The sequence below is a fragment of the Acanthaster planci genome, linkage group LG02 (assembly GCF_054643075.1).
Source record: "Acanthaster planci isolate LZ-2023a linkage group LG02, COTS_SCS, whole genome shotgun sequence".
Lineage (NCBI taxonomy): Eukaryota > Metazoa > Echinodermata > Asteroidea > Valvatida > Acanthasteridae > Acanthaster > Acanthaster planci.
The window spans coordinates 34,131,835-34,153,178 of NC_141778.1; the positions used below are offsets into that span (position 1 = coordinate 34,131,835).

General features: G+C 39.3%; 1 protein-coding gene across 4 annotated transcripts; it reads right to left on the reverse strand.

Annotated features, from left to right (window-relative positions):
• Positions 1-90: 90 nt before the first annotated feature.
• Positions 91-20,209, reverse strand: LOC110983745 (protein cramped-like). 4 transcript variants are annotated; one of them, XM_022243261.2, is made up of 20 exons: positions 18,517-18,725; positions 17,834-18,108; positions 17,317-17,414; positions 17,032-17,124; positions 16,654-16,714; positions 16,116-16,242; positions 15,499-15,575; positions 15,052-15,169; positions 14,655-14,736; positions 12,859-13,572; positions 12,182-12,334; positions 11,521-11,853; positions 11,239-11,298; positions 10,582-10,792; positions 10,129-10,316; positions 9,556-9,937; positions 8,487-8,659; positions 5,867-6,022; positions 5,388-5,525; positions 91-1,178 (listed from the first exon to the last, which is right to left on the reverse strand). In XM_022243261.2, the coding sequence occupies exons 1-19, from the start codon at positions 18,576-18,578 to the stop codon at positions 5,400-5,402; spliced, it is 3,489 nt and encodes a 1,162-aa protein (XP_022098953.1). In that variant the 5' UTR covers positions 18,579-18,725; the 3' UTR covers positions 91-1,178; positions 5,388-5,399. The 4 variants fall into 4 exon arrangements, with proteins under 4 accessions (XP_022098953.1, XP_022098951.1, XP_022098954.1 ...); XM_022243259.2 differs by lacking the exon at positions 91-1,178 and adding an exon at positions 19,848-20,209 and having other exon boundaries at positions 1,939-5,525; positions 18,517-18,604; XM_022243262.2 differs by lacking the exons at positions 91-1,178; positions 18,517-18,725 and adding an exon at positions 19,848-20,208 and having other exon boundaries at positions 1,939-5,525.
• Positions 20,210-21,344: the final 1,135 nt, after the last annotated feature.

The following is a 21,344-nucleotide window of genomic DNA, read 5'->3' on the forward strand; positions in this document are numbered from 1 at the left end:
TGCCACCTCAGATCCCCTTAAAGGAGCAAGAATTGTATAGATCAATTGAAATATGCACATACTGCCTAAGACTCTTGTATGGGCTGTTTATTGCAATAAGTTACGTCAGTACTTGTGCCTCAAAATCCAGAAAGATATAGCATTAAGTTATAATGAAAGAGATAATTTTATTTTGAATGAGTACCTTTGCACATTGAACCAATTGTGATATTTGATGAAGAATGAAAAATAAAAAGATTTGGGAGTGCTGTGTTGTATTTCTGGGGAGGAGGAAATCTCTTTCTGCGCAGCCTTGTTACCCCCACCATCACAGTGGTATCCTGTGAGGGGGTTTTATCCTTTTTCGGGATCAAGTGTAGTTATTGCCATGTCTTTTCTTCTTATTCTGTTCTCCATGTTTCTGTTCATGAAAATATACCTCTATAATCTGAATGCTTGTAAAGCATTCTGAATATATGGCCTAAGATTGTTTTGTCAGCTGTGTGTTGCAATAAATATTGTAACGCAATGCAGTATCGATACTATCGATACCGGTTTTTGGGATTTTAAGTGTAAGGTTCCCAGCTGCTGTAGGTATGTCTGTTTGCATAATAATTTCAGTGTACCAGTTAAGCCTAGCAGTCCCTATAAAAACGCGTGGCAGGCATGACTCGCTTTCTCTTCCCGCCTGGTGGTCGACCAGAGCAGACCAGCATTCCTAACAACCTATTTGTGCGTTTGCGCAGGTAAGAAGCACGGTACTCAACTGTGAGCTTGGCATAGTAATGTAAATAATCGAGACATAAATCACCATACTGATCGCTAATCACATTGTCACATCGAAAATTAGTCAGTTTTTATAACTGCCCATTTTGAATCCTTAAAGAATCAGAAATTCACACTCATTGTAATTTCTTAAAAACGTTGTGCTGAAGAACAGTATAGTTGAAAGTTAGGTAAAGCGCCTTTGTGAAGGCGCTTGTTGTTGTGAATGAAGAAGAAATGTGGCCCTGTATGAACTGTATCTGCCCAGTTGTTATTGTCCCCGTCCGTCGAGCCTGAAACTGACCCTTGGGTGTGGTTGCTGCAAGTGGTGTGCTGCAGGCCAGGATGTAAATTGCCACCAAAACAGATCAGTGTCACCGGCCTTCTAAAGCTTGTCCGCTCGCTCACGTGGGCCGGCCCAACCGGTTAGCAGACTGTAAAGAAGAAGAGGAGACCGCCACAGTATCATTGCATATGCCAAAAATCCAGGAAGATAGTTAACATTCAGTTGGTAATGATAAAAAGCATACATTCGTTTTTTTTATGACTGGCTTTAGCATTTGACCAGTAACAATATTTGATGCATAAGGAAAAACAAAGTAATTTTGGAGTGGTGTAGAATGTGTTATTGGAATGTCAAATACTTGGAATGATTTGGCTTTTCCAATTCACATTTTGGTGCCCCAGTTACTAGTCTATAAGAATTTTAGCTGGTTGTTCAAAAACAAAACTGGCAGGTGGTGTAAGAGAAGCTTGTGGTTTAAAAGTAGCTGGTGTTCTAAAGTAGCTGGTAGTTTAAAGTAGGTAGTCTAAAAGAAGGTAAGGGGTAGGGGTGAAAAGTACAAAAATATTGACATCAAAATGTAATCCAGCAGCACTTGAAAAAAAATGCAATTTCATTTTAATAAACATGGAATAACTAACCTGTTACTCCTGTTGAAGAGATCGAAGAAGCTCCATCTTCACCGAGGAAATGGGTAAAATAATTGATACATACTCTGACCTAAACATTCCACTAAACGTGCAGCTAGGGGTGCATACATTTCTTAAAGGGAGCATTTAAAGCAAATTATCTGCAGTTTGCACGGGATACAATTGAAACACCCAGGAGGCGAGGACTTTCCAATAACAAAATGCTGGACTCTACATTCTTCATCAACAACCACATGAATAAAGGAGGAAAATTACCCAAAATATCTTAAAGGTCCACTTTGCTTTATTTTGTGGAAGGATTCTAATTGGTGCACAGGTTTTGTCGCCTATTGCATTAGTAAATAGAAAAACAAGTCTAAATTACATTTGCTTGAAGAGTTTGATAATAATATAAAGTACATTTGGGAATATATACATGTACAAATATTACTTCTGGTTTACATGTAGCCTTAATCATTCTAGTTTTGACAGAGGAAGAACTTCCTTCCACTGTTTCCAAATGTTTGTTTAGGTATTCTTCATTTCAACTTCACTTTAATATCTTTGGTCTCCTGAGCAGGAAAAGCTGTAATGTAACAGTGCCAGTTCAATGATTCCAACTTCATTTTCAACTGAACTAAGTGAATGGAAGCAGAATTTTCAATTGAATCACAACGACATGAATCAACACCCCATGGTTTATTATCCTGGGTCAGGTTAAGTACGCAAATACAAACATATTCATTTTTTTTTTACAGGTTGCCATTCTGTAAGGGGGCATACCTTTCAGAAACTTGTCCACAAACCCTGCATGGAACTTCCTCAATGTGGTTAAAAAAATGTTTTTTCCCCCCAATATCAATGCAGTGCTTTTAGTCATGACCTGAGTCTTTAGGAGTTTTTAGTAGCTTTTTGCAATCATTTTGACACCACTTTTGGGAAAATCCAACCTACCGGTACTGTTTTCAAGCAGCACCATTTTCCAAGACGGGGTAACCAACAATGTATCCAGGCAGGCACATGTGTGGCCTTGAACTTAAAATGACCATTAAAAATGCACGTCAGATTGAGTTGAAATTGTATTATACATGTACATGGGGCTGTCTTTACATGCACACCGAGTTAAAAAAAATCAGGCGTGGGATAGCCAATTTTTTGGGGGGGAGGGGATGTAATCCCCCACCAGCATGAGATGGTCCAAAATAACCCAGCTCTTTTTAGGGTTAAAGAGCAACAAACAGGATTGACATTTATGAAAATTCCCATGACAACAGTAGAATGTAGGAATATCAATTATATTTCAAACACCACACAAAATTTTTGGTTATGGTGCTTTGGTACTTTCTCCCTTTATAGTCTAGAGTGGGCAGGAGAAAAAAAGAAAAGCCTACCCCTCTTTATCAGGCAAAACACTATTCTGCATTTTGTTATAATTTCAATGTAAGTAAAAGTGCACATTCAATGTGTCTTTTCTTAAATGAGTCATTTCAGAGTCAACACAGCACATATGAAACACACTGTAGGTCATTTGAGACAAAATGTGTGAGATTGTCCCTATCACCATGGGATAAGGGATTAAATAGCGCCCTCTCAAATTTGCAATACTGCACTCACTTTAAAAAAGGAATTATAAAACTCATAGTGTCCACAAAACCTGTGAGATTTTCCTCACAAATACATGTACAAAACTTTAAATACAATTGCCTGGAAGACTTTCACAAAATTTCAAATTTACAAGACGTACTTCAAACTTATGAATGACTAAGAAGTAAGTTCTGACTGAAATTCTGCACCAAAATACTGTCAACATGAAGGCCAGGAATGTGACTCCACTGCATTGACAATATTGGAAATATAAACTGCTTGGGGCATTTCTGAGCAAAACACCATCATTACCAGAGATGTCTCAATTTCAACCAATTTTGTGTTGACAGCACTTTCCCTTGCAATAAACTTGCATTGTCAGAGAAATCCTTGCAACATTGGTTCTGATCTTTCAAAGTCTCAAGAAACACTTGGCTGAATCTGAGGACTAGCAGTCTAACTTCAACTTTTGCTCAGCAACATGTACCCCTTTCCTTGATAGCAAGCTCAGCAACTTCCATTGGTAGTCTAATGGCATTAATTATTCATATCTCTCATTCTGTGTATACTTGTAACAATTTTTTTGTCCACGTTTCTTGAATACTGGTGGCTACTGACATATCACAAAAAAGGATCAAATAAGACACTCTTTTGAATATAAAGGATTGTATTTACATGACACTTATTGCACGTTGGGCAAATGTAAAATGCTCATAAATAACACAAAATGGTAGAAGTTAATTATGACACAGCACAGAAATACTGATCTAATGAAAGCGCTAGTTCAAAATGGAGAACAAGTTCTCTGTTGTAGTCAAAGAGTCACTTGCAAAGACGAAATCTTCAGAAGAACTTCAATTGAAGTTACATGAATACATTCCAACATATATTCATGTGACAAAAGATATATATCAAATAATTAGAAAAGAGCTAAGATATGCACAATACATAATTATAACTGTCAGAGAATTAACAGTCGAATAATATTATTTCCAAAGAAATCATTTGAAATTATAATGGTGCAAATTTGGATGTATTTGCAATTGGCCCGTTCTTTTCATTTTCAAGCTTTCATCATTTTGACATGCCTTTAGGTAGCAATGTACACATGCAATGGGTAGAAACGTGTCTTGTGAGTATAAATACTTTAGATCAAAGGAATAACATGAACTGAAACAAGTTTATGTAACATAAACCTGCCTCCTGGGCTGGAGGATGTTGAGAACAGAGGCTAATCCAATTAAACAAAACAAAGAATGTGCTTTCAGTGAGTTGTTTAATAATTCTAACAAAATAAATTATGAAGATCATCTTGTGGCTTGCACGGCCTTACAATTTAACTCATATTTGTATTTGGCACAGCTTTTACGAACAAAACCTACAAAATCAAAATATCATCCCAAAATGTGTAACTTCACACTCAATTACACTTGACAGCAGCAAGTAGCAATTATGTATCCAATTATGTAAACTCAAGACCTGATGCAGAAAACCTTACATTTCAGCTTTAACTTGCAGCACAGCTATGATGGATACAAAAAAAGGTTTGTGGTTTAATTTTATCTCCGACCAAATCTTACCACCATACTTTGACAATGAGACCATTAAATTCTCCCCACCTCCTGCCCCTTATCACTCTGGACAACACTGTATCATTTCATTAACAGCATATACCGCTGCAGTGGAACATCACTTCATCCTGAGGCTGTAACCAATTTTTTGTGAACAGTGGTTTATCTCACAAAGCAACCTTTGTTCCACCTATCTTAGAGCAGTACATAGCACCAAGAACTCATCAACTGATGATAAAATTTCACCTCTGAATGGGTCATCTATGCTTTTTGGGGGGTCCAGAACAAGGACACCCAGACAACATCTCGTGAATTTAAGACACATGTAGGATGCGTGGACTTTACATCTGCCATGATCTTAACGGTAACCACATTAATGATCAAACAACAACAGCAGGCACATATCCAAAGAGCTGGGCATATTTCCTCACAGGGAGGAGGGAACAGCCCTGAATGTGGAAATGACAACCTCAGTGGGTTTTCAACTAACAAGGCAAGCTTAACATCCTATCTCAATTCCTGTAGCCCTCATTCCCATTTTGTAATGCAGTGGCAGTAATGGCAGTGAGAACTTACTTGACTTTTCCCTCAGTGGCTGACTGTTGTCTCCTTCTGTGCCTCCTGCTGAGCCGTTATTTGAGCAGCTAGGTCAGCAAACTTTGCCACATAGTCTACACTGTTCTCATTCATCATATATTGCAAATGAGTGTCCACCTGATGTGGCAAACAAGAAAGCAATAAAAAGCACAAACTCGGGTTGTGTAAAAAGGGAAGAACGTGTGGCTAAATACAACAAATTTTTAACAAGTTGGAGGATGAAGTGGGGGAAAAATACCCATAGTCATATGTATTTTATTTCAAATGGGTACAAAATTACTTTGAACAACGCATGCTGATAGGAGAGGTGCCGTGTGTAACATAATAAAATGCTAAAATAAACATGTTTCCAGTTTCCATCTACTTCAAAATATTGTGCAATACCCAAACTTTAAAATGGCTCCCTGTAATGTCAGGGAAGAATGTAGGACATGTTGTAGGAAATTTGATGTACTCACATCTTTGGACATGGAGGAATCCCTGGAGGATTCGATCATGAGGCTGGGTTGGGGGATGGTTAATGAACCAGAGGTGGAGCTGATGATGCTGTGTCTCTCCTTCTTCTCAGGAGACTCAAGATTGGCAAGGATGCTGCTCAGTGAAATGTCCACATTCTGAAAGGGATCCATGCATGTGGGAATTTATCGAATCAATCAATTAATCCTCTTGTGAGAGAAATGTTACATTTCTTATAAGTCTATGCCCATGTAAATGCTGCTCACTAGTGACAAAGAGTAACATATATGCAGGATTGGATAATTTTAATTATCACAACACAAGCCATAAAAGTAAACTGTCACAACTGAATTAGATGAAATAAATATTTTCTTTTTTTCAATGAGTTTCTTCTCTTTTAGGAACATGGTTGTTGTTGGTTACAGTAATCCTAGTTTAACCCAAATTCTGTCTTTTGTTTAGCCCTCCGGTCTAGTAGTGGAATGCATGGGCGTGCACGAGTGCATCCTTATTAGTCATTGAATGTAGATGTGTGTACATAAGGTTGGATGGAAGTGGGCGTGGGTGAGATTTGCTACATGTTGCGGTAGAAGGAACGTGGTGTTTTGAGTTCATACTGACATAGCCATTTTGGTTAGCTCATGCTGTCCCTTGGCTATCAGCACAGATGATTTTGGCTCTGCAAAGTCTTGGGCAAAGCTTGGACAAACGTAAGTTGGCATGACAAAAGCAGTCACGGATTTGTGTGTTGATGTATATGGTCTGCGGAGCACTGATGTCCTTGGGACCCAGCTAACTTGTGAGGCCTAAGAGTTGGCTTCAGCAGTCACTGTTCCACTTGCCGAGTGAAGCCTATTCCACAACCTGCAGATGTCTTTGCAACAACCTGATAATTCTCTGCAGCATCATCCCGTCCCCTGTCTTTGCCCTGTGACTTGGACAATGGGTGTCCGAGGAAACTACCACAGCTGTGACAAGGACCATTCGAATCTCCTATAAAACCTTTATTTATTATTATTATTAAATTCCTAATAATTCTCGATAATTTCACTGAGTTGGTGATTTTCATGGAAAATGTGTCGTATTTGATTCTTGATATTTGTAAACCCTGTTTCACTTTGTTGTTAATTTACAAGTGATATGGTGACTCGATTTTGGCATTGATTGTTAAATTTATGAAAGGTTTTGTTTTGCTTGGAAATTGAGAATATTCTACTTTAATGCAACTTTGAGTTTCGTGCTGTCACGTACGACTGGATTGAGTATTGAGAAGGTTAATTAATAAAATGCTCAATTAGAGGACTAACCTGTTGATCAGAATTTTAGACTGATTTTGAAATTAAGGAAAAGTTGAACATATTGCTGACAACTGTATATGATGTGAATTAATGGATTTGAACTGCTGATATTGATTGAATTGAGCATCTTCCATTGATTGGAGGAGTTGAACAGTATAAAATAGAAACTGGTCAGTTTTAACTTTTCAGATTTGTAATTAGCGGAAGTGATTCACTAATATAAAAGAACCAGGAAATAGAAATATTTTATAACTTTTACTAAAACCCTTGAAGTTGCATCTTTGGGTTTCAATAAACCTTATTTTAATTTTTTGTTGTGCAATTGTAACCCATATTTTTATGCTTTTTTGGTTTTTATGCTAATGCTATTTTATGCCAATGTATATTGGCATATTCATGAGCACAACTATGATGTCATCCAAGGCACTGAATCTTAATGTTGCACTTATTTGTGCACAGAATATTTCTAGATTTTTTTTAATCACTGCTAAGGCAGATTTTGTTTTCTTTGGCAATTTATTGCTGTTTAAGTATATGGCAATAATCCAGCAAAAATCCTTTCACATTAATGTTCCCGGATAGCAAATTTGGGGTTCACAATTTGAACAAGAAAACATGCAACCTGAACCATGTCTTCCTGGATTTACATCAAAATGATTTACATCACTTGTCAAGAAATGCTTGGTCAATTTTTAATGTTTGAAAAATTGCACCATTCAGTTCATGTAACTCAAAAAAAATATCAAACAGTCTTCATGCATGGAAGAAGAGTACAGAGATACACACAAAGCGATTCTATAAAAAATTCATTTCCTGGATCCTGGTACCGTGCATTGAACTATTTGAGACCTATTTTTAGGTGACTCAGAATATTTCAAAAGTAGAGATTTCCCTGCAGTTCCAAATTGTGTATAGTTACTTTGAAAAAAATTAGGTGTGTATTTGTACATATTTGAATCAGTGTGTTGCCGTGTTGTTTTTGCAAGAGTCCAGGAAAACTGGTGACATAAACAAACCAAGTGCAGGAAATGTTATGGCATCAATCCCCAAATTCACTGAGTACAGGCAACAAATAGTCTATTATCTCCTTATTTGTAAATTGCCAAGGAAAGTCTTCAGCTTAGTGCCTCAATGCCATCAGGCCGTGGATCTTTTGAATTTGCAATCCAGTCATTTAACATTGTTCACAAGTTGTTGATTCTAATTACTGACAGTTTGACTTAGAAAAATTGTTTCACCTGTCTTGAGTTTTACTCAAGCTATTTGTTACAGTCATTTTACTGTAACTGTTTGTAGCTATAAAAAATACAAAAAATGGAATTACCTCTCCATTGAGCCACTGGTTGTCTGGACTGAGAGAATTGAGCTTGAATGGGGATGAGGACGGACTAGATATGTGCAGTGGTGGAGTTGTGGTACCAGACCCACGCACTGGGGACATAGAGGGCAACATAACGCTGGGGTTACTAGTGTTTGGAGAAAGCTGCTGGTTGAAGCCTATGTAGAGGAAATAATAAACAAGATTGTTAGTTGTATTAAATATAACACACTATAATACAGAGCATTGGAAAATCCTCCATTCCTCAGATTCACACTGAACTTTTTATTGCCACTGAAGTTATATCTACAATTACAATTTTGGTTAGATTTTTGAATACAACAGTGGCAATAGCTTGTGGATAAAAACCTGGCCACATGTAACTAAATCTTCAGAATATGTGCCGCCTGGAGTATAAGCTGCACCACGCAAATATCTGCAAATTAAGATTTGAAGTCAACGTATTACCCACACTGGCGTATAGATTGCACTATGGTGCATGATGTCATGTCATGAAGCACTTGTACATGTAGAGTATTAACGTGGTGCGCTTCGACTTTGTAGCGGGAAAGCATGACTGCCTTGTTGAGCTTCACATCGCTTGCATGTGTGGCCAGCCGGCTGGCCTGTGACCTAGGCTAGGCTGCGCTGATCAGGGCATGGCGTCTGTGACTGAGTTCATTCTTGAGATGTTGCCATATAAGCCGCCCAGGGTATAAGCCATATGGAAATTTTTCAGCGTAAGAATCAATGTGTAAGCCACGGCCTGTCTTCCAGAAGTTATGGTAAGCAGATTCATTCCTATATCAAAAACATCTCTAGACTGCATTGCACAAAAATTGATGAAAACTGTCAACAGAGATCTCAAGGCAGTTCTTCAAACTTTTTGACACAGAATTCAGCTTTGACATCAGATTGACTCGTCCGACCAGAATACTGTAGAAAAATGATGTGGCAATTATCCGATGTAATTTCGGTCAGTAACTATAAGACACAGGTCTGAAAAGGCCACTTGATTCAATGGCAAACTGTCATATCCTTGTTACAGGAAAAAATTCAGAGAGAAGAATCTTACCAGTGAATGACTCTGAACCCATGGGTATGTCCATTAGACCATCTCCACCACCTGCAGCAGCAGATGAGGGCAATGAATTCTCCAGCAATGATGACAAGTTAGGAGCAGGGATTGCAAAATTCTGGCCCACTGTACCCCCTGTGCCCAGAGTTGCACTAGTCTCGGGCATTTCAAAGCTGCTGCTGGGAGTGACTGACACAATCTCCATAGTGTCATCGATGATCTGGGGGCTGGGGTTCAGCATGGGGGTCTTGGTGGGCTCAGTGCAAGGGACACAGGATGTGTTTATTGGCAGGGGTGATAGGTGGGCTGGCTGTGTGTGCTCCGGTGGGCTAGGTCTCAGGGTGATGTCTATACCTGCTGCTGCACTGGCTGCTTCAATCTATTCAAAAAAGGAGAGAAAAGAAGTGCCTTAGCTTTGAAACAACTGCCGTTACAAGGCTAATAATATGTAGATTGGGCTTTCAGTCTTAACCAACTCCAAAGGCTGGAAAATTTCTTCTCAGATTGTACTCAAAGAAACATCCGAAACCAGGAATATGCTACATATTTGTCTGTGAGCTATCCACCTACCTCATTCATTGGGGCCACACCTCCTGGGAGCAAGGCTGTGGGCGTGGACAAGGCAAGAGAGGACACAGGGGAGGGAGCACTGAGGGGTGAAGCAACCATTGATGGGCCTTTAGAGCTAACAGATGATGCAACGTAGCTGACAACAGGACTGCTGGTACCATCTGTGTTGGATGGCATGGATGCCTTGCCTGAATGGTGAGATCAAAATCACCATGTTAATTAGGCTGAAATACCTGCTAGTATTCCTACCTGGAGGGCATGGGAGGAGACAACTGAAACACTCTGGCTTTAGGTGAAATGCATCAGATGATGGAGGACACTACGAATTCTAGAAGCATTACAGGGTTTAACAGTGGAACTTGACAAGATGTATCTTACACTTTTCCTGTAAAAATCATAATTTATGGAAATCCTACCACCTGACTTGAACAAAATCCATCTGATCCGACTTACTTGGCTTAGCCTTTGCCAAGGATGCACTGCCTGACAGAGAACCAGCAGCAGCTGGTCCTGGGGCGATAGGGACTGGTCGCACTATGGTCTTCTGACAGACACTGTCTGGAATAGCCAGCTGGACTGGTGTGAATTGACCAGTTTTAGACATGGACATCATGTGCCTCGTAGGACCTTTGTGCTCAGACTGGGGTCTGGGTAGCAATGTTCTCTGTAGAAATTTGGGGAAAAAAGGCAACATTACTTGAACTTTCAAGTCGTGAAAACTGATGACCATCACAACTATTTTTTATCATCTTCAAGTCCAGAATGCTTGAAGCTCATAAGCATGCAAAGTAAATAAGAAAAGCCCATTCCTACAAGGAATAAATGGTAAATGTTGGTTTCCAATGGATGAAAGCATGCTTCCAACAGACGTCCAGATAAAACAGGAATGTTAAAATACTCCATCAGCATCATGATGTATTCCACCATACCTCATGGCAACTGGAAATATTTCCAAACTTCTCCATTTTTCATGAGGAAAATGAGAGGAATCACCCAATTAATATGCATTTATCAACGAGAATAATCACTTACTGGCACTGAGTCATGAATGCAGACACACTAATTTAGGTTTAGCACAAAGCAATACATTTAAGTTGTCAGTATGTTTACCTGTACAACCAGAGGCTTTCTGCCTCTTCTGCTGTTTGGCTTAAGGAAAGTTGGCTGCTTCTGCAGAGAGAAATTTTTGTAGATAAGTACAAATCAAAATATTTCAGCGAAAGATCTGACATGTATTGAAGATATCTTTTTTCACATCTTTAATACAGCAAATTTTGAAAGAAAAAATTGAAGCAAACTGTCTTCCAAATTACTGTCTGTTAGTCATTTCTTATGCTATCCACTTGAATACTTGAAGACACTACACAACTGATGTATATGCTCTCCTCATACCTGCAGTGATTCAATTTGTGCCATGAACAGCTTCTCTGCTGCAGTGGTTGAGGACTCCACTGAGGCTAGGCAGTGAGGCTGCGGCGATGGTACAGCAGGTGTAACAAACACTCCACTGTCTTTATCCTTAGCGTTTCCCCCACCACTGGGCTTGGCTGTAGGTCGTGAGTTGACTCGCATCATGCCATTGCTGGTGGCACTTCTCTGGCCTCGTGCATTGCTGGGGCTCTTGGAGAGTTGAGAAATGAAGGAGGCCTTAGACGGCGGCGTTGCATTGGTGCCTGGCATCGCATTGAAGCGTGGAGGAGATGTTACTGTGCCAACAGAGACACTCTGAAAGACAAAAATGTTAGCAATGATTTTTCTAAAGTAACTGTGTTTTACTTTACGTAAAAAAAAATCAAGCTGAGCTCTCCGTTTTGATGTGCCATTCAGTTTGGCATCCTGATGAGGATACACATGTGGATGAAAAATGTTGAGGGTTCCAACTGAATTACGTTGTGCAACATTCTTTTTAATCTTTTAAATCAGAAGTGGCTGTGATGACTTGCGACACATTTTGTTAGGTTGGATTACAAATGTCTCCCGTCATAATCCGTATTACTGTAATTTACAATGCACATCTCATAGTTAGAACATTTAACCGCAACTAGCAACATACCCTTCTTGGTTTCCTGATGTCCGTGAACTCTGTGCTGGCGATTGCAAACAGTTTATGCAGGAGATTAGACTCACTGGAAGACTTGTTATTACCCGAGCCACTGTCATCCTTCACAAACTCATACTCGAACTTTAAACGGGTTGGCATATTCAACTGTAGATAGAAAGGTAAAAAAAGCAAAAGAAGTCTTTGTATGTTACCGTTCAAGCATCTGTAGTTATTATCATTTTTTCCCCATTTCTTTAGGTTTTGATCCTTTTTTTGCAGTGTCTGTTATTCCTTGGAAACTGCTCACTGTGGTTTGTAATCAAATCCTAGTGCTGCTGAATTTTAGTCAGGGTTTACCACGTTGAAATAGAATAGGACTTCAATGTGAAAAGCATTCAGGACTGACTAAAACAAAGTCACTGTGTAACTGCACTGATTGCACAGCTGTGCCACTCATATCAGAGAAAATCCAATACAAGTAATATTACACATTGTACAATGGAGTTTTAGATGACACTGCTCAATAACTATTCCCTTCAACATCTTACTACAAATAAACACTTGATTTTAGTGCACATAAACTGAGCCTTCTCTCCAGTCTTGTGTGCAACTCAAGAAGCTATCTCTATAGTTCTCTAAAGATGCCATTAATGTAAATACATGTCTTCGTTATAGCCCTGCCGACTTACCATTAAATAAATATCCGTCATGGTAAGATTCTTGGAGTTCTGTGCTGATAGCTCTCCCATCAACTGTTCATCTTTGGTAAATTCCTTCGCTGGCGCCACTGTCCATTCCATTTCCTTCAGAGGAATTGTCTCTTTCTCTGCATTTGCCTGCACTGCCTCTTCTGTCTCAATTTTCTCTGTTTCATTCACCTCTGGTTTCACAGGACTCTTGGATGAATCGCTCTTGCTGATTTCCATGGATTCCAAGTCTTCCGATTTTCTACCGTGATTTGAGGTTACTATGTTCACCAGTTGCACTTCCTGGTCCCCCACATCATTGGTACACTCTTCTATTTTGGCAAGTTTAGCCTTCTTACGGGGTTTGTACTTTCTGGGTTTGCCCCCCGCAGTGGTACTGTCACAGTTAGCCTTGTCAGCTGCTGTTTTGTCCAACCCGGGGACATCTTTGGTGCAATCCAGGCTACTCCCGGTTGGAGTGCGAGTTGATGGCATAGCAACATTTCCAGCCGCTGCACGTTGGATCTTGGCAGCCTTGGATGCGGCTACAGCCTTGGTGACCCGAGCTTCAGTATCCAATGAAAAAACAGCTCTGCTGTCACTGTGCATATAGCGTCCAGTCACCTGATTATGGGGCGTCACTTCTACTCCTTCTGGAAGCACCAGCCGTAGCCGCAGAGAATCTTTCAACTCACCTGTAGGCTTCAGTGTGTTCAGCTGCAACATGCGACAAGTTAAGGTGACAATAAAGTCTACAAAGTTAGGCGGAGAGAGATAAACATGAGAATATCAAAAAAATGGTTCTGAAGGACTCATCTTCCGGGATTAGTTATGTGCATTAGAAAGATCACGCACACCCCCCACCTTGATTTCAACTCATTTCAATACGTTATTTTCAGATAAGCATGGCTCCTGACGACAGACAGAGCATACTGTCCAAAACATTGAGTACCACCGGTTCTTTTCAGAACCCCACACTAAAAAAGATATATCCATGGTGCTACCGCAAACCTATCAAGTTTACTTGGTACCTCCACCATGAAAAGCTTCAAATCTCATCTATCATGGCTCCAGTAACAAAATATTAGCATTGTCTCCCTTCAACGAATACAACAAAGGAAATTGGAGATGCGCTTACTCACTTCAGTTTACAGAGTGTTTACTTATTGTGTTTGTCCGAACAAAATCAAAGATACTTGGAAAATTGTCTGACCAACATATCAATAACAGCCTTTAAAATATCAACACAGCATGTGGGATTATGGTGTCCAATTTATTATTAGTTTTGTGTTGGAATTACGTTAATTACACCCAAGGCATTCATCAGGAATGATGGCTCATCACCAGCCTATGTCACCTAGGATTACGCGTGTATGAACACGTGTATACTTTATATGCACACATGAAATCGCCCCATAATTCTTGGTGCATCGTATAAAACATAGGTCATGCTGTCAACCAATGTTCAATTTTCTGTGATAACCCATGCATGACACATAACCTGGGTACCAGGCAATATGGACCAGTAATGGTTGGCTGCATTCGCGCGGTTCTTCCAGTTCAACCTGAGTGTTGTGCGCACGCATTAAATTTCTGTATGTGTGATGGGAGTATACCCTTGTTGACCTGTGGGTCTTACTCCTGCCAAACACGAGTAGCTCACTTGAACGCAGCCCTTAGTTATGGCTCGAGCTTTTTCGTTTTTTTTGGTGTAATTTCGCACTCTGAGTTTACGTATACATGGAAACAACTTCACGGTCAATCTTTTAATGGAAATGATTTTGGGGCTGTAAGGATACAAGCTTTGAGCGATGAGGTGTCCACTTCTCATTGAGATAGCTAATGATGCTACTTAGATTCTTCTTGAGAGAAATCATTAATCTGTGAAGACAAAGTAGGAAAACATTTATATAAACTAAGTTTTCAAGGAAAGGGTTCCAACGGTAGAGGCAACTTAATAAGTTTATTTGCAGATTCAGCTACGCCTTGAGGTCCGAGCCACAGACCATGACATTGTCTTTAATTATGGAATCAAATCCCAAGAGGAATTCCTAATGCTAGTGTCTTAGAGCAAGACAATTAACTACAAAAGGAAATTAGAACAAGCAGGTTGGGCAAACACAGTTACCAATCACAGCTACCGGCAACCCAGCCCATCAAGATCTGGTGACAATATTTTCTGTGTACACATCTCACCTTACTCTTGGGTTGTGTGCTGTGCCTTGCACTGATGCCCATGCCTTGTTGTTCCTGGGCTGTAACTCCATCAAGACATGAGCGGGTAATTTATATGGGTCTGACTTGTTTTCATCACCTGACAAATCAGTCACAATAACAAAGTGCAAAAATTACATTTCAAAAGGAACTAGTTAATCAATTCTTCCAGGCTACAAGTAGTTGTCAAACAGGAGAACTTCTGTGTACACAAAGTAGTAAGATGCAATATTGATGTGTTGGCTATCTGTTCAGCAGTCCACAGCATGCAAATGGTTAAGAAAGTTCAACCATCTTTCAACAGCACTATCTAGCAAGGTGTCATGTTTCCCCTGTTTTCTTGTCAGTTTTAATAGCAATCAGCAACAAAGCTGTTGTACTTTTACTAAGAACCTGTATGAATTTTGTGTACCGTGCATCACTTCTCACCTTTGAGTTTTCTGAGAGCCTTGCAGAGAGGGGTTTTAACTCGTCGGTTCTGGCCACGAACACGAATCACAGTTTGCCTACAAATTGTCACAGTAAATAAGAACCATATTAGTGTCGCTTCAAGACATCTTTATTGACTGAGTACATACAGAGTGATAGCACTGGCAATTTTCCTATGAAATGGCAGTAGAACAATGCCATGAAATGTCCTTTATTTTAAGCATTCACCAGAAGATTAAGAGAAGATTAAGATTGAGACTTTATCCACCTTCCCTGAATTCATTACGCCATGACGAGAATGCCAAGAAACCATATCACTGTTGGGATGAACTCATGCTTGAATGACATTGTTGGAAGTGCATCAGCCATTTTCAAGACCAAAATTTTCTGATAGATGTTGCAGACAGAAATTACATCCTGTTTAAGTGTGGGCTTTTAAGGAAAGCTCGTATGACAGATGACTACAGAATGAGACTGAACTACTATCATGTATACCGATTTTCTTGAATGTAAAGACCAAACTGAACTTGAGGGTCTCCCCTTAAGTTTATTGAAAGTTTTAGCTCAAAAGCTGATGATAGCAGTTCCTACACATGTGAGGGAATTTCTAAACTCACCCTGTAGTGACGAGTTGATTGAGTCTCTGTCCCACTTTTCGGGTGATTCCTCCCTTCAAATTCAGTTTCTTCCTTAGCTCACCAAAGTTGATAAGGGCAAAAAGTTCACTGACTGTCCTCTCTTGATCTGGGGATGGAAATACAACAGAACTCACCACAGTTTGAACTTTCAAAAAAAAGGAACTTTGTTTTCAATGCTTACAACGGTTATCTATGAATACCAAAACAGAAAAATATGTTCTGAAAGATGAAAAAATACATTTATTTTCTTACTAAAACATTTTTTGTAGAATTTGTCTGAGAATGAAACAAAATAAATAATGACTGTTTTTTTCCATAGCATATATCTAGTAGTCAATTTAGTCAGCATGAAATTCTAACCCTTGAATAATATGTTGTGACTTGTTCATACTCCAAACTCCATTCCTCCAAACTCATTAAAAGGTAATGTGAATGGGAACAGATTCAACGGAAATGCTCACATTCAGTAACGGATTATTTTGAGGATAACATCAAGATTGATTAAAACTGAACTGACCTGGCTTGGGTGAGATGAAGGTGAAAAGCTTGTGGCAAGTTCTATAGTAGAGATGCCTCACCTGCAAATTTACACCAAATAATTGGGATCTAAACAAGTTTTGTGTACGTCTATGCCCATTTGTACTATACTTCATTGACTAACCTTTTATACAATGCATGTCGGAAACAAGGGTTTCAATTAGAACAAGAACAGCTACAAGTTGCCACCAAAAATGTAACTTGTCTAAAATCATGGTGCATTTTGGCACGTGTAGAGTCTCCAATATTTCTCAAACATTTTTCTGAACAAAATCTGAGTTACAAGACATTTCCCCGCAACATTCCAAAATCAACCATGTTGGTGGAATAACATGTCAGTGACAGGACACAGAAGTACCTGGTTTTTGTTTTTGACTTGATGAGCTGCCAAGCCAAGCTTCTTGTGTCGCTGATCGATGTACTTCTGAATGGCATCAAAGTCTTTTCCATACTGTAACAGTTCAAAGAAAGGATAGCAAACACTTCTCAAATACTTATGCTAGAAGGCCCAAAACTAACAATTAAGTTTGTGCTTCACCACTTGAGGATATGGTCATGCACACAGCCTGTATGGTGAAAGCAACACCAAGAGACAATGGAAAATCAGTATCTATAACGTTAACGTTGTATGTTTGGTATGCACCTCATTAACAGCTTCAAAGAACAGCGTTGTTTCTCCATCACTCCATGCCTCCCAGCATCTCTTCCTGTCAGGCTTGACTTCAGCTTTCTCTGTCTCATCTTTGAAAGAGAAACAGATCATAAAATGTTAAGTGTACTCAAGAGCACTTTCTTTCCAACGGTTAGGAAAATTCTGACATGACGCCAGGCATTGATAAAATACATCAACTAACGCCGAAATCCCATTTCTTTCTCTTCTCATCTTCACAGCATTTATGAGTCGTCTGAGTCATTCTACAAGCTTTAAGTATCCATAAACATACGTGAAACACCTAAACGTCCTCATAATAAGACACAAAACCAGGATATCTTCATGGATATAGAAAAGAGCACAACATTCAACTATGATAAATTACGAATCAAACAGTTCCCCCAGTGAACACATGTTTTTGGCATGACCTTTGTTCACATCTGTTATAGACAACATGTAGAAGCATGTAGTATTTTACATATTTCGACAAACAGATTTGAAAATTCACCTGGTTTGGGGGGCGAAGGTGGGGGTGTTGGCTCTTTTTTCTTTCTTTTTACACTAGATCTAAGGAACGGGTGGTTGAGCGGCGGCCGGACTGGAGCAAGCTGCTCTTGTTTAGTCTCGGGCGCTGGCAAGTCTGTCGTGTCTGTAGACTGTGTTGGTCCATTCTCGGACACAACGCCCTCGATATGGGACGCCTTCATTTCAGCCGATTCTTCCAGATGAATCACTTTTCGATCCGAACTAATTTCCTCATTTGTCCCAGGCTGCACCTGCACCCTAAAAATTATGAAATAACGAACCAACTTGAGAGTAATATCGAGCAGATTAGTTACATATTCTTCGCGTTGTAAAACGACGAGAGACTGAAAATTCAAGATGGCGACGGCGATCCAGTCTGTTTTCGAACAACACTTCCTTTGCACGATGTGAAACATCAGACCACTATAACGGATATTCCTTACCAATCAATCAACAAAAACTGCCTCAAACCTAGCAAAATAACCAAAATTACACATCTCTTATTGACAGGGTTAAAGATGTGAGACTCATGAGATTTGTTTGCAAAAGTCGACACTTTTTGTCAACACGTCTGAAAACTACCAGTGCGCACGCACGTCACACATCAGGTCTATGATCAAATCTAAATTGGTGCAAATCTTGGATGAAAATTTGAGACCAATTTACCCCTTCTTCGCGGCGTCGGCTGGTGTCTCATCTCCCCTAGGTTCCTTCTTACGCTTCACCATCGACACGAGTGATGATTGAATTTATTCTGGGCAAAAATTACCATTCATTTTTTGAGAGAAACTTCGGTGTTTTCACAATGACAAACGCGCAATGTGAAACAGGCCTTGCTGCCAACATAAAAAGCTGGTTGCAACGAAGAGTCATCAGCGAACCCACGGCACGCAGTTGGCAACTCGCTTACAATTTTCGTTCGTACGTTTTGAATTTAAAATGTTCCATTTTCTTTACACATAACAAAAAAAATTAAAATCAATTAAACCCTTTTATATTAAGGTTGTACCCCTCTATTTCCCGTTTTCTTTCTACAAGGACGCAGATTTGGGAAATATAAATACTCCACCGCAAAGAGTGTAGGCTACTCAGTGCTGTGCAAAATTTCAATTTTGTTCGGAAAGGTGGAAGGTTTAAGCCTACGTCTTAAAATAATAGGCTGATGTTTATGCATTAAATTTAATTATTTGAATAAAATTGTCTGTTTTCATTATAAAATACAACAAATTTCAACACAGGCTTGCAAATTCATTCAGCCAACCAACCCCTTCGATGCAATCGCTAAACTCACTGACGTCTGTATAACATACTGGTCTTGCGTGATGTATGAGATTTCTAATTACTTGAGTTTAAACTTGATCCATTTGTTGAAATTTATCCAAATATTTTAACTCAAGAAAAGTGATTGAACACAGAATTTTAAAATTAGGACTTTAATGTAGTTTTTAATTTAATAATCAGATGGAAAGATAGCTAATTACAAATTGGTCTGAGTGGCATGTGCCAATCATTAGTTATTGCTACAGTCGAGTCGACAATCCAAAATAGTGACTAAAAATGTATAAAAATTTGTGTCACTCAAAATTCTCACTCCATACATTCACCATTCAAAGATTTAGTCAGAGTTAAAAAATAAAACAGATGAGTTTCCTTAATTACTGATGATCTTCGAAGGCAAGACATTTCAAGTTCAACACAATTAAGATGCATACACCAGTACACACCTACATCGACTTTTCATGTTCTGCCTCGGCTCGTAAAAGGTACCGATCAAAGCTTGGTGTACTATTATTCAAACAGCGCATATAATCTCAACAAAAGAAAGACTTTAATCTAATGATATTCACGTACAAACAAATGAATTCAGCAATACTGCTGAAATCCCTACCAAAACGATAAAAGTACAATATAGTAGCCCTTCAATGGCATTAAGCTACTTAATCAAAGTTGCCGTCTAGACTTGTTTGAGAACCTCTTTTAATTTCTGGGGGTCTCACCTTTTTCTGATATTTTCATTCATCGTACAGTAGCGCTAGACCGGTCAACTATTGCAGCAAATCATATGGGTTTAACAATTATCCTCAAAAATGGCAAACTCGAAGTAAGTTATATCCATCTCAACTGTCGTGTACACTGCCAGCATCCGCCTTCCAGACTTAACCACCCTTCAACCAAGCCCGCGCTCGTACTTGTCAAAATGGGCTATTCGCACTCACACAGTGGGCTGCTGAAAGTCCACACGTTTGGGTGCAGGTACACGTACAGTACATGTAAATGTACATGTACAGTACATACATGTACAGTACGTGAACTGAACGTGACATGTACATGTACATGCACCGAGCACGTATGCGCACGATGTAAACACAAAATGGACTGGCGCCAAATGACGAACCATTAATTGGGAAACCCCATCTCCTATTGGCCATCTTCACATCATGTGACAAAAGGAATCTCCCGGCCAAGAGCCTTAAAGGGGCATCCTGAGTATGCTCGTCAATTAAGGTACATGTGCATCTGATATGGAGTACATGTACACCCTTATTTGGGGGGGGGGGTTGAATTTGCCTGTTGTTTGAACAATTTTTTTTCTTCAGTTAATATAACTCGGTAAACTTAACAGCAGTTACATTTTTGGCGCTTTAAATTTTGCAGATTACATGTATAACAAATTGTGAAAATAGACAGGAGAGTGAAAAGTGTACCCTTTCACAATAGATGTCTGTAATTAATTTGGACTAACAAATCTGCAAATGCATGTATGTAAATGAAGCCGTGGTATCAGAACTTTATTCATGAAGTCATGATGAAACGGTTCTACTTCTAATTTCCTATCGATTAAAACGAGTAAAATTGAATGCATTCTCTGAGTAAATTCTGGTAGCTGCTGAAAATAAATTATGAAAAAGTAGTCCAAGCAGAACCAGGCTGGCTGGGCCAGTGGGGGAGGGGATAGAGGGGTGTCATTGTCCCCAAAGCTGCCATTTTTTTCTTTTTAATTAGACTATGGGAAAGGGGGCTATTTCATTTCCCTTTCCTTCTAAAAGTATGCAAGATGCCCCCAATTTTTACCTCACCCCTAAATAAGTTCATAAAACGTTACGTGAAATGTTTTCCTCCCCCTCCCACCAAAGCCCCCATCCGTTCTTGATCTTTCTTTTAGCAAATTATTCAGCAACGGTTCTCAGTGACGATGCTCAGGAGCGTAGAAAAATACTTAAGGGGGCAAGCCTTCGTCTCACCCAATGCCCAGGCCCTTTGATATTGAAGGCGAGCTTCTTTGCGTACATTGCAACAATTCTTATTTATTTTATTTCTAGTACTAGACAACAAAAATACAGTAATGGGCATAATCATGAATAAATATAAAGTTACAACCTTCAAAGGTGTAAGTACGTACAGGCAATAAAGAAATAAGTGGTAAACAAGTCCAAATATAACAAAAAATTAGTCAACATGTTACAAAGTGACGTGCAATAACGACAAAACTATGT

What these genes read in the sequence shown, in the direction of transcription:
- LOC110983745 (XM_022243261.2), bottom strand. Translation starts at nt 18,578, where the DNA reads ATGGTGAAGCGTAAGAAGGAACCTAGGGGAGATGAGACACCAGCCGAC. An exon ending in CTTCATCTCACCCAAGCCAG is followed by an intron (nt 16,243 to 16,653) that starts GTCAGTTCAGTT and finishes TTCCATCCCCAG; the next exon opens with ATCAAGAGAGGACAGTCAGT. An exon ending in GCACACAACCCAAGAGTAAG is followed by an intron (nt 14,737 to 15,051) that starts GTGAGATGTGTA and finishes TTGTCTTCACAG; the next exon opens with ATTAATGATTTCTCTCAAGA.